The sequence below is a fragment of the Plectrocnemia conspersa genome, unplaced genomic scaffold (genome assembly GCF_051122295.1).
Source record: "Plectrocnemia conspersa isolate PC_06_02 unplaced genomic scaffold, ASM5112229v1 ptg000002l, whole genome shotgun sequence".
NCBI lineage: Eukaryota > Metazoa > Arthropoda > Insecta > Trichoptera > Polycentropodidae > Plectrocnemia > Plectrocnemia conspersa.
Genome location: NW_028277166.1, coordinates 14,402,784 through 14,416,014, shown reverse-complemented (window position 1 = coordinate 14,416,014; position 13,231 = coordinate 14,402,784). Strand labels below are relative to the sequence as shown.

Genomic DNA, 13,231 nt, shown 5'->3' with positions numbered 1-13,231 from the left:
GCAACATCACCTGCGTCAGCTTCACTGCAGTTTGAAGGAAACCTCTTGCCGATAATCGTCCATCGTGCTCATGTAAGAATATTAATAAAAAGTCTTAGATTCGCCATAAGGCCATAACCCCCTAAATTAAAAAATATTCTGGTCGTGTAAAATCTCGTGGGTGTGGAATTGATAAAATCTCGAAATGCACTTTTCGCAGCACCTTCGTTATTGAAAAACTTACCCTGTAATAAATTGTTAAAGTAATTACACAAGTGATAATCTGTCAATTAGATCTATGACGAGGCTATATTTCATAAAATTTTGGAGAATCAATTGCGCAAGGTGTGGTCGCTCGTTGTCGTGCAAAAAAATATAACCTTTTTGTATTAGTGACCGGTCTTTGGGAAAGGGAACCACACATCCATCTTTTAAGGGGATGCGCCGTTTTTTAGCATTGGTATTTCTAGCAATTATGTATCTAATGTATTATATTTATAATGATTTCCTTGTCATATTCGTATGATTCGAATGATTCTTAGGTACCCTACTCTCTCCCCATTTCGCTCTTTTATCCCTGATATTGCTTAGTAATGCTAGACTATCAATAGTTTTTCGCTGCTATATCCGACAGCGGCTGTTACCTGCAACAGCCTAGGTAGGAGGTCGGGCCTAGCCGCAGTTCGCGCAGTGTACTAAAGCGGAACTCTATGTGTCTTAATCTGGCTGGCTACCCAATTCAAGCCAGATTAAGACCTTTAGCCGCCCTAATCATTTAGAATATATTGATGCCCGTAAAGTATATATAATTTTAAATAAAATTCTAGATATATTTATTTTATTATTATTTGTTTAAATTAAATTAAGCTATCGTGCTCTAACAGGTGACCCCAATGCATCACGATGATCGAAAATAATACTTTGTATTATTTCAATACACAAAAAATATGTAATTAAAATAATACATAAAAAGGAGCAAACAAAAAAAACATTAAATATTAAAATGATATGATACGAACCGCACCAGCTCATCGTAGCTGATATTAAACAGATCAATGTGCAATTCCGGCGTATTAAGGTGCCGGATGGCGACAGCCATAGGCGAGTCGGAAAGCGCGGACGTCTTAGCCCCAACGGGCATCAAAAAAGGACGCGATCGTGATTCTCGGAAACATTCTGGAACCCAAAACTGGAATTCGTGGACATACAACTTTCTGCGAGAACTCAGCGAATCCTAACCCAACGCTACATATTTTCATTTTTATGCTGTCCCATAAACGATCTCAGAATTTTTTTAATATAAAAATATTTTATTTCACTATAAATATATCTATATGTATATGTTACCAGTATATTTTTTATGTTTGCTCTCTCAGGTATTTTGAAAGTGGTTTTATGTGGATATTAGTCATATTATTGTGGGGGGCCCGAATATTGAGCAAAACTTCATATTTTAAACTGAAACTAAAGATAAAAAAAATTCATAAAGAGTTAAAAAAAATGATAGTCCTATATATAAAAACATTTTGTCAAAGATTATAAAAGTTTAAGATTCATTACAAATGCATTTTGTTTCTGACAATCTATTCATCTGGAGCAAGGGATAATTGACCTTATCATTTCTGAAAAATGTCCTTATCCCATGCTTAGTATGCTTAAGGGTAGCCCTGGCCCAATGCCTCAAACCCAGACATTTTCGATTGACTAGTACGTGGATCAGACGTTGCCGCAAAAAATACAGGTGCAAGACTTCTATAACATTAAAATCCTTCCAAAGCTTACCAAATGGTGACTACATTGAAAAATAAATAATATTATATTATAAGTAAATCACAAAATAACATGCCACATAAATATTTTATGGATTTGAAATTACATATTGCATTTTTTTTTCTAGAAACAACCTTGTCTGATATGATAGTCGTATTGCTTAAATAATAATCCCATAAGCTTAAGTTTTAAGTGGTTGTAGGATAATCACTAAATGTGAAATTGCTACTGCTGTCATATAAGGATGCATATTTTAAGTGGATTAATGGATTTTATTGCATCCCTAAAATACTCTAGAATAGTTGCTTTAATATTTTCCGAAGCTTATAATAAAAAACGGTATTCTGCTTAGATAAACTTTCTAGAAAGATACAGTTCTTATTAATGGATGTTTAATCGGATAAAAGCGAAATACATTGCTGTTATTTTATTTAATAAATATATGTATATTTTGCTTACTGCGTAAGTCTCTATTTTATAATTGATTCAATATGTAACTGAAGTAAAATATTACAAAAATTCCGAACTGTATGATATGTGCCACACAACATATAACAATAAAGTCAGAAATGTACATTTTCGACCTTTTATCGAATTAATACACCATTCTAACAATCTTCTCTACCATAAGCTCTACTATCATTTTTTGAAAACTAGACAGATACTACAGATTTGTGACAAGCTAGAACGTGATTAGGGTGAAAGAAATATAATATTTACTTTTTAGACATGGCCTCGCATTAATTGAACGGAATTTTGAAGATAGTTTGTCTATGCTAACAGTAAAAAATTGTTTCAGTCTCTCTGTAATGATGAAAAATATAAATGTATATATCATATCTAATGTTATATCATATTAAATTTAGGTACATTTTAGCTATATCCCTGATCAATATCAATGTAAAATGGCAAATAGCCTAACATAATTATCACATCACTTAAATATGAATGATTGTATTGTGTTTAGTTTAACGTACGACAACTTTCAACTTTTGTAAATATTGTCATGCATATTTTGCCAGCAATTATTATTTTTTTTGCCTAATGACAGGACATGTACAATGTGTTAAACAGTGATATAAGTTACGAACAAATTTTTATTTTATTATTAAAAAAAAAATATTTTAAAATATGTATTTACAATTATTAGCATTAGATATTCATACATTATTTTTGTATTCTTTGATAAATTGCTGATCATGACATTATAAGAAAATATTAAACAAGTGTAATATATCCAAAAAATTATTTAGATGGTAAGATGGAAATTAAAATAACAAATTCTCCATACAAAATAAAAGAACGAAAGCAGAAAATCTTGGACAACCTGTTTATAGTGATATTTTAAGAAAAATAATGTATGATTTGACTTCGTTATTACAATATATTTTTTAAACATTGGTAAAAATATATTTTAATATATTTTTACCAATCCATTATTATATTTTAATATTAAAAATGACAATTTTAATCATTTACACTTGGATTATTTGTTGAAATATATTTTAAACAATGTTTTAAAAATATATCGCAATTACTAAGTCAGGTCATAATTTTTTTTCTTAGAATATTACGATAAACAGTTTGTATAAGATATTTTGCTTTCATTATTTTTAATTGTATGAAGATTTTGTCTTTTTCTGCTTCATTTTTTCATATTTTTGCTCTTAGAATATCATAATTAACTACTAGGTAAATTACATATATTATACATTTTTTTTTATAAATCACAGTTTAGGAAAAATACTGATGTCCGAGCACGTTCTGAAGTTTTCTTGCGGTCCACATCCCATTCCAAAATCTCCATTTTCGCATTGACCCCAAGTGTTTCCTTAATTAAAAACATACATAATTATATATGTAGTTATGTAAACATATCAATTCAATACGTATTCCAATATTACCAGTTGTCCATGTCCAGCGGAAGACACAATGTTCGCATTTGAGATCATTTGGCAATTTTACGGATAAGTTTACGTCTCCTGTAAGCTTGCCGAGTTCAAACCTATCGTCACCATTAGACAACTTCAATTTGACAGCCTGGAAGCACTCATCAGACTCCTTGCCGAAAACGTCCAGGTTGCACATTTCAAAAATAAAATATCCCAAATGGTTGGCCTTTATCCACACCGTAACTGGGATCACTTCTCCTGGATTGTATCTATAAAATTGAATATATCAAATATAACCTTTTTTGTAATGCACAATATTAGCACAAATAAAATTATAAATGAATAAATCTAAATAGGCAAAGTTAACAATCTAAGCTTATTACTTTTCTACGATGACTCCTTCTCCATATTTGCCTCCCAATTCATGCCTCCTTGGCGTAGCGTCAGCATAGTTATCTCCGCAGAGACCACATTTTCCTCCATTTTGTACATGTTGCACCTAAAATTATTACGATAATGAAATTAATTTGATCGTGTACAGGTTATATGATAAATTATATGGCTACATACAGTTTGACCGCCGCAAAACAGTTCGATGTCGTCATAGTTGATTGGTGCGGTTGGGTCAAACTTCCATCTCGAAGCTCTGTTCACTGGCTTCATGACTGTGCCATGACCAAACACCACCTCTGGAGTGATGACCAAAAAGGCGAATAAGAAGAGCGCCTTCAACATTTTCCTTTTAGATCTCTGTTGCACTTTTACAAAAACCAAACAATAGATTGAGCCCAATTCACCGATAGGAGTCAATTTATATATGTTGTCATAGAATATACGTTTATCTAAAGCTGTGTTTTTTGCGATTTCGCGAACGATTGCATTATCATCTAAATTAAATAATTGAAAAATTTGCACATAATGACGATCTTGGCGATAACTGTTTCTATCGCTCCTTTAAATCCCGATGTTAAAATACAGATTTAAAATTTAAGACGATAAATCCAAGACACGATTTTGGGATTATGTATGCATTATTTAGTAGGGTTAAAATTTCAAATAAAAATACATACATATAAAGGGTTGTTAACGCTTAGAGATTTTTTGTAAAAAATTCTCACGACGTGGTACTGCTATATGAATTTTATTATATAATAATAAAAAATAAAATAACTATGTCACGTGACATTAGACAAAAAAAAACTGAAAATAATTAATATAAAAAAGCAAGACAATTTCCCTACGTGGTATGTAATATAAAAATTTCAAAATTAAAAAAATATTCGATACAAAAAATCAGAAAATTTTCCTTGTAATATAATTTCAGAATAAGTTCAAAATTATTTAATATTTACTAGTTAAAAGGAAACACGTATAAGTTCATTCCCTTTTTTAAAACTTCTCTTTTGATGAAAAGACATATTTTTTCTTTAATAATAATCAGTGAAAAGTACATAATATGAGTTCTCATTTATTTTGAGGTTGTAGTTTATGTTTTAGTAATCCTTCCCAAGTAGAGATATCTTAAGGAAACGTGCGGCTCCCAAAACAGTATTTTATGGTCGCGTCCCATTACTTGCGCGGCGCGAAAACAACAATACACTACTTAGAGATGTATTTCTGAAATAAATTTCACAATTGTATACTTCCTGCAGAGTGGTCAGCAATTGACAATTCATTTTAGCATGCGCACATTACTAAGGTTACCGATCGCCAAAGTGGACAACTAGACTGTTTATCTTAAAGTGTGTATGTCCAAAAATCGACGCAATTGACGTGCAAGCATCCTCATCTATGATTCGCCATAGCTGTCATAGGCATTATAAATAAAAGATGTGACATTTGGTCAGGCCTGTGCGATGAGATATTTTCACTTTCGCTCGCTCGCGTGTTAAGTGATCAGAGTGAGTGAGAGATAAGAGCGTGCGGCTGCACGCTCATATATCTCGCTCACTAGTGAATATAGACCCCCTAATCCGCCTGCTCTAAGATCTATGTTTATAAATTGGGCATCTTTTTAACAATGATCTTATGCCTTTGAAATTACACATTGATGAAATAAGTTTGAAACTTTAACTCTTTTTTCTTGACTTAATTATTTAAAAGGTCTCTCTGTACATTTAATAAATAAAAATATGTAATATTTAAGTTTTCCTCATAACAATTATGATTATTGATCAATATATTAATAATATACCCCCCGCCCCTTCCTAGGAATTGATAGCAAAAATCATTTAAAAAAATCCATTGTTTGATTGATTACTTGATCGCGAATAATAAGACTGCGTAATTTTCAATTAAACTAAATCAATCTGATAAAAGTCGTACGAGAAAATGATTCGATAATAATACTTCTAATCTTATTGCGTTATATATATTCTGATTTTTTATTATTCTAGATATATATATTATGATAACTATTGTTATGTATTATCTTACAATAGTGAAAAAATACAAATCAAGGGTAGCCAATTTTATTAATTAGCCAAATTATCATTGATTGATGTTGGGCTGCGAGTCAGAGATAAGAAGAAATCAAATCATTAACCGTATAATTTTGTGGTATTAATTAGCAATTTATAATTTAGTATAACATACCAAAATTATCTTAAGCTCTGAAATTGTTTATGTGGCTTGCTAGCCTAAAATATTGTTTAATCTTGATTTACAAATGCATTAATAAATATATACATACACAATAGCCAATTGGATCAAAATATTTTTATAAGAAATGGATAGAAACACATTTATTGTCACAGGCCATAGATAAAAAATCTAGCAATTGAAAGCTGTCATTTATTTATATTTTCTCACAACTGTCGAATTCTAATTAGCTGATAAATAGCAAAATTTAATATGAGTCTTAAGTTGCAAATACCTGCTTTTACATCAACTATTATATTTGTGGTTAAAAATAATATAGGTGTAATTTTTGTAATATCAACAAGCAGTCATTTCAGTACATATTTACTTTAAACGATGTTTACTTACTAACTTAACTTTAATGACTCAATATCCGCTATTATTAATTTAAATTCGTTGTATCCAAAATATGAAACAAACTCAAATACTGTTTTACCTTGAGTAAACCACCCGTCATACTTCTACTTCTTTCATCGATAAAAATAGTTAGATACATATAAGTAAATTCAACAAAGTTTCATAGATTATTTTTTATTTTATTTATTAACGAATCATTTAACATTTTATTATGTGATTTTAATATCTGAGCAAGTCTTGAACGTTTCTTGAGGTCCGCAACCTTTTCCTGTCGATCCATCTTCACACTGTCCCCAACTGTTTCCTAAAATCATAGATAAACATGATTATTTATTGCAATTTAAATTATTTGATCATATAATAATGAAATACCTGTAGTCCAAGCCCAACGTAGAACACAATGTTCACATGTCAAATCTGCAGGCAGTTGAAGATGAACATCGAAATTTCCAGGATTTGAGTCGATGTAGAATTTTTCATCTCCGTTTGGTTGTTTCAACCTAATAGATTCGAAACATTGCTCAGATTCTTCTTCGAACTTGTCCAGATTGCACATGTTGAAGATGAAGAATCCTAAATGATTCGAAGTGATCCTGACTTGCACTGGAATGACTTCTCCGCGTTTATAACTGAATTAAAATTAAGATAAATTTATAATAATCATTGATAAATATATAATATACGAAATGTAAATACCTTTCAACTATAACACCTTGACCATACGTGCCTCCTAATTCATGATCTCTAGGAGTACTGTCTAAATAGTTATCTCCGCACAATCCACATTTACCACCGTTTGTTATCCAATGTACCTGATGCATTAAAAAATCTCTTACATATTTTTGAGTCAAATGGTATATATTTTAGAACTTACTTGTAATCCTCCACAGAAGAGTTCATTGTCTGTGTAATTTGGTTCAGCTGAAGGATCGACTCTCCAACGAGAAGCCCTATTTACAGGCTCCATGACCATGCCATGTCCCCTGACATAGCTGGGTGTTACCACAAATAATGTCAAAAGCAAAAATATTTTCAGCATCTTTGAAACGCTTGTATTCGGCTAGCGAAACGAATCGCCGAAAAATTATCTAATTACTATATATATGGTGAGCGATATCCAGATTCAGATATAACAAATCAGATTATCAGAATATCACGTGATAGGTTAAAAAATTTGGATCTTTAATCATCAACTTATTTATTCATTAAATATATAATACATTATTTAAGCAATGCTTATATCTGAGCAAGTCTTGAAAGTTTCTTGGGGTCCGCAACCTGCTGCTGAAGTTCCGTCACCGCATGATCCCCAATTGTTACCTGTAATCATACACTCATTATATATTTGATCAAATCTAATCATAACATAAAATATGTGACGTACCTGCAGTATAAGTCCATCTGAGCACGCAGTGCTTACACACTAAGTTATCAGGAAGCTTCAAAATGACGTCATAAGGACGAGATTCCCTGCCGATGTAATATCGCTCATCGCCATTGGGTTGCTTCAATCTAATCGTTTCGAAACATGGCTCAGATTCTTCACCGAAACTATCGATATTACACAATGTAAATTCAAAGAATCCTAAATGGCTAGTCGTGATCCTAGCTTGCACTGAAATCATTTCACCGCGTTTGTAACTAAAACCAAAAGATATTGATTATTTAAACTACTTTTTCAATAACCTAATATATTAAATTTACTCACTTTCTAACTATGACTCCTTCGCCATAAGGGCCACCTAGCTCATGTCGTCTAGGAACGGCATCTTTGAAGTTATCTCCGCAAAGTCCACATTTTCCACCGTTTTGATTCCATTGAACCTGATGCATAAATTCACATATATAATTCATACAATATACAATAGCTTAAAATAAAAACATAATTATTAAAATTCACCGTTCGTCCTCCACAGAATAATTCATTGTCTGAATAGTTCGGTTTAGCTGAAGAATCAAATCTCCATCGTGAAGCTCTGTTCACAGGTTCTATGAGCATGCCATGACCTGTGACGTAACTGGGTACTACCGCAAAGATTGTTAAAAGCAGACAAATCTTCAACATCTTGCCGATAGTTCAAGCTTCGACTAACAATGAAGAATATCGCAACGTTCTATCTATTGTGTATATATAGCAAACAGTTAAACCCAAAATATTAGATAATGTATCATTTTATGGGCTTATCGTAATTTTCTGATTTAATAACTTGATCTATAGATGAACTAAGCTCATAGGATAATATTTATCTAGAACATTTCAATATTCTTTTAAACACAAGCAATCTATTTTAGCTAAATCTTTGAAATCGCCGTTACGTCCACTAAATCGTTTAAGCCGATCTTGAAATCAGATAGCATATATTACTATTTTAGAATAGAATTTAAAAATATAGCACTATATAACAGAGGTATGCAACTTAATTTTATCATATAAAATAGCTCGTTAAATCTCGCGGGTCCGTAGGAATAGAATAAAATTGTAAACAAATACTATAGCAGGCAAACTAAACATTTGGTTAAGGCCTAAGTTTATAAATATGAAGTCATATAGTTAAACACATGCCGTTATGTTATAAGTATATTTCTTAATTATTCGTAGTTTTTAACTATTCGAATATTGAATAAAAAATGGATGAAGTATTTGAATATTCGAATATGTTCCTAAATTTTTTCTCTTTGTAATCATTAAACTTTATAAAATATGCATAACACAATGCTGTACGAATTACTGATCAGTGAGGGCGGCAAAAATAAAAGCAAAATCCTTAATTTATTATTTTACATAATTTTTGATCAGGGACTTCATTTCAGCTTTTTCAAATCACGATAAATAAAATCAGCTGCTATTGTTATATTTTTTGTTGAGAAAGAGCGTCTCATGGACCCCCATTTCGAAACAAAATAAAGGCGCAAGGAACATGGATTTCGGAGCGGCACTAGTCGCTCAGTAGTCCAGTCAAATAAGGGTTTAACCTCGGAATGAAAGATAACAAGCTGAAATTTTGCACAGATCTTTGTTTTGGCGTTCTAAATATATGGTAAAAAGTCTCAAAAGATATCGTGTCTGCTAATCAATATATTAAAGGTCAAAGGTCATAAAAATCGTTTTTTTGCAAATATCTCGCCTCATTTGCGTCGCATGTCATTAAATGTTAAACAAAACTTATAGAAAATAAAATTTTCTACAAGTTTGTAATAATTTATTTCTTCGTATGGTTAATGGTTTTCGATATATAGCGCGGGGAGTGGGAAGCGCGCATCCGTTTATAGGATAACGCTATGTAAACTACGGAGCCAGAGTTACCTGTACATTCTTCCACAGTTTCGTAGAAAACATCGCAAATTGTTATCTGCTGAATGAACCCATCTAAAGCATTATAACTTTCAATCTCCATATCTTCAAAAATCATCATCGATAATGCAAAAAGTAATACGTATGGCCTCTGATACTTCTTGCAAAAGCGGGACCATCCAACATTTTGTCGACAGAATTCGATGCATAAATTGTACTGAGAGCTTCCTTGATTCCGCTTCCATTCATTATATACCCTATGCATCCAATAAAAGACATAAGCATATGAAAGCCTCCTAGTTTCACAACTACTCTGGACAAGTCTGAGCTAGCATCTGAAGCTGCTACGATTTCACGTGCTTTTATGTACAACGGCTGATCAAAAGTTATTAAGCATGTTCTTTGTTCATGTTTCTTGGCAGTGTTTATAGCACACTGTAATGTAGTGTAAATTGTGTCCATATTACTCACAGGATGATGAATAATAGTAAGAAACAGAATCCGAGAAGTTACAAAGTTCTCATTGTTTTTTGTAAGTTGTTCAATAAATCCATTCCACCCTGGCAACGGTGAGATATTTTTACACTTTCCGTACTTCCACAACAAATCAACTACATTAAATATCTGTTCGGTTAGTTCTTCTACATCATTAAAATTTTGAACTTGAATCTCTTGCTCAATCCGGGTACGACATGATTTTCATACACTAGAAGGGGTATATGTGATAGTGCTGCTAACTCCTTTGCACTTGGTTTTGTTGTAAATTTCTTTATGCGGTCATCAGATATAACTTCAGATTTTGGATTTATTATTTTTATCATTCCCATTATATGAACAGTATTATAGCCATCAAGAGTATAAATATTTTTCTGCATTATCTGCTGCATACTGTACTAAGGCACTTGACTATGATGGTTGATTACGAGGCTGTGGGTGATAAACAGCTGAAATTTAACATTTTACTGTATCACTATATGAAGCAAAAAAACCTAAACTTGACAAAACATCCAAAAGTCTTTTTGGATGTTTGGCCTATCTGTATTTTTTCTATGAAGAAATACAGATAGGCCTATTAATAACTGCGAAGAAAAGGACCGTTTTCGTATGGAAGTCATTATAGCATGACTTATAGCTGTGTATTTCGTTTTAAAATGCCCCGTCTTTCCTTTTCTGTTCTTTATAATAACTTCTTGCAGAAAATGTAATAAAGCTTTCGGAATTTCTTCATTAATATTTTACTCGGGGGCGGATAAGACTTGGTCTCAACAACAGAAGATCGAATATCTTCTCTAATAATCGCCGCAGCAGCTTCCACTACGCGCAAGTGTTCTTCTTCCGAAGTGCCTTTTTTATTTTTATACCAAGCTATGGATAAAACTTAAGCTTGAGCATCGCGAAAAGAAAAAATAGGGAATGATCCAATCTTCGTTATAATTATAATATCAGTTAAATATTTTTCTCTTAATTTGGAAATGATCTTCTTATCATCTGGTACATACTCCGTAAGGACATCTCTCAACTCTTTCAATTTTTTCGCACAAATTTCTTGTCGAGCAATATTTCATTTTTAATTCCTAGTAATACAATGAAGAAAGTAATAAAATTATGGTTCAAACGACTTGCCGAGACCACTTTTTTCACGATTGTTTACTTTTTCAAAGCTTATACCAAGTTAAGCAGGTAGAAATACTCGCTGGATTCTATAAACGGATGTACGCCTCCCACTCTTCGCGCTATATCTCAAAAACGGTTAATGATACAAAACAAATATTATAACTAAACTTGTAGATAATTTTATACTTTACAAGTTTTGTGAAGCATGTAATGACGTGCAACGCATAAAACGCGAGATATTTGCAAAAAAACAAATTTTGTGACCTTTGACCTTTGATATCTTGATTAGCAGACACGATATTTTATGAGACTTTTCACCCTGTCCTTAGAACATCAAAACGAAGGTCTGTGCAAAATTTCAGCTTGGTATCTTTCATTCCGAGGTTTAGTCTTTATTTCGCCTTATTTGATTGGACTACAGGTATATTGAGAGAAAATCGACTACCTGTGCTGCTTAAGTATACAAATTATTTTATTCTAAGACTTTTTACAAATTTCATTTGAGATAGTATAAACGAATATTTTTCGAATATTCGATCAATTATTCGAATATAAATATAATTGATAATCATGCAAATAATTTGAATAATCAAATATTCTATTGAAAACCCTAGTTATAAATCATTCTAATTAAATTAAAGTCTTAGGTTCGAATCCCACGTGAATTCCTAACGTGTTTTAATCTTATCTGATCGATCGTAATTAGTGATTTTATTGTAAAAATTCCGATCAATCACTTCAGATTATATTTTTATAGCTTTTCCTTAGGTGATTAATTTGAGTCAATCTAAATGGATATTGCATTAAGTGCGTTTTAACAATAAAAATCTATATTTGTAAATAAAAACAATAACTATATTTGCTTAATTGCATAGGCGATAGATAGCTAATATATTTCCAATTACCAAGAATTTTTATACTCTATTAAAAAAAACCATTGACAAAATAACCAAAAACCAGAAATATTAGAAATATTACAAATAAAAAATATACAAATGCACGTATTTTTTTGCAATTATTAATACATATAGGTAAATATTTTTTATTGTAATCAAGTCTTCTGAAAGATCTGGTTAATCTAGTGGATTTCGGTAATTTCCTTAACTGGACTTGGTCTGACGTGAAGTGAAAAATAGCTGATATTTTGGTCTTCTTAAGGGTTGATTTAGTCGGTACTCTGCATAGTGAAAGTCTGGTTTAACTCGTTTGTTCCAAGTCGTAAGCGAAGTGTTGTTCTCAAGTTTTGACTAAGGTGTTGATGGAAATTTGGTTTTGTACTTACTTATATACCCTCTTTCGTTGTAATTAATAAAATGCTAGTCTAAGTGGTCCAGATACCTACAGGAAAATTCTACTAATTGTTTGATTTTGTATATGGATGAATTATTTTAAATTGCTACTAAACGTATCTTTTGTTCAGGTTACTTTTGGCAAAGTGATAACATTAATATTTTAATTCTGTTTCGATAGTATTAATGAAATACGAAATTGTAGCTGATAAAAAGATATTTTATTTATTTTTAAAAGGTTAATATCTTATAATTAACTCAAACATAAAAGTATATTAACCGTTAGTTTAAATTGGAATTATCTATAAGTACTAAAATTCTTATGATAAATGTTATCCATCGAGATTTAGTAGATACATTATCTAAGTTATGGAATATTCGCTATATATATACCTATG

At 31.4% G+C, this 13,231-nt stretch overlaps 3 protein-coding genes across 3 annotated transcripts; all 3 read right to left on the bottom strand.

The window, feature by feature from the left end:
• Positions 1–3,214: 3,214 nt before the first annotated feature.
• LOC148237809 (uncharacterized) lies at positions 3,215–4,430 on the bottom strand. Its single transcript, XM_088205130.1, has 4 exons — positions 4,212–4,430; positions 4,025–4,140; positions 3,654–3,910; positions 3,215–3,580 (listed from the first exon to the last, which is right to left on the bottom strand). Exons 1-4 carry the CDS (start codon positions 4,374–4,376, stop codon positions 3,477–3,479), a joined length of 642 nt encoding a protein of 213 aa, XP_088061256.1. The 5' UTR covers positions 4,377–4,430; the 3' UTR covers positions 3,215–3,476.
• Positions 4,431–6,796: 2,366 nt separating this feature from the next.
• Positions 6,797–7,703, bottom strand: LOC148237808 (uncharacterized). The gene is made up of 4 exons (XM_088205818.1): positions 7,513–7,703; positions 7,335–7,450; positions 7,011–7,267; positions 6,797–6,942 (listed from the first exon to the last, which is right to left on the bottom strand). The coding sequence occupies exons 1-4, from the start codon at positions 7,675–7,677 to the stop codon at positions 6,848–6,850; spliced, it is 633 nt and encodes a 210-aa protein (XP_088061944.1). The 5' UTR covers positions 7,678–7,703; the 3' UTR covers positions 6,797–6,847.
• A 120-nt stretch (positions 7,704–7,823) lies between these two features.
• Positions 7,824–8,721, bottom strand: LOC148237807 (uncharacterized). Its single transcript, XM_088206008.1, has 4 exons — positions 8,539–8,721; positions 8,347–8,462; positions 8,023–8,279; positions 7,824–7,958 (listed from the first exon to the last, which is right to left on the bottom strand). Exons 1-4 carry the CDS (start codon positions 8,701–8,703, stop codon positions 7,864–7,866), a joined length of 633 nt encoding a protein of 210 aa, XP_088062134.1. The 5' UTR covers positions 8,704–8,721; the 3' UTR covers positions 7,824–7,863.
• Positions 8,722–13,231: the final 4,510 nt, after the last annotated feature.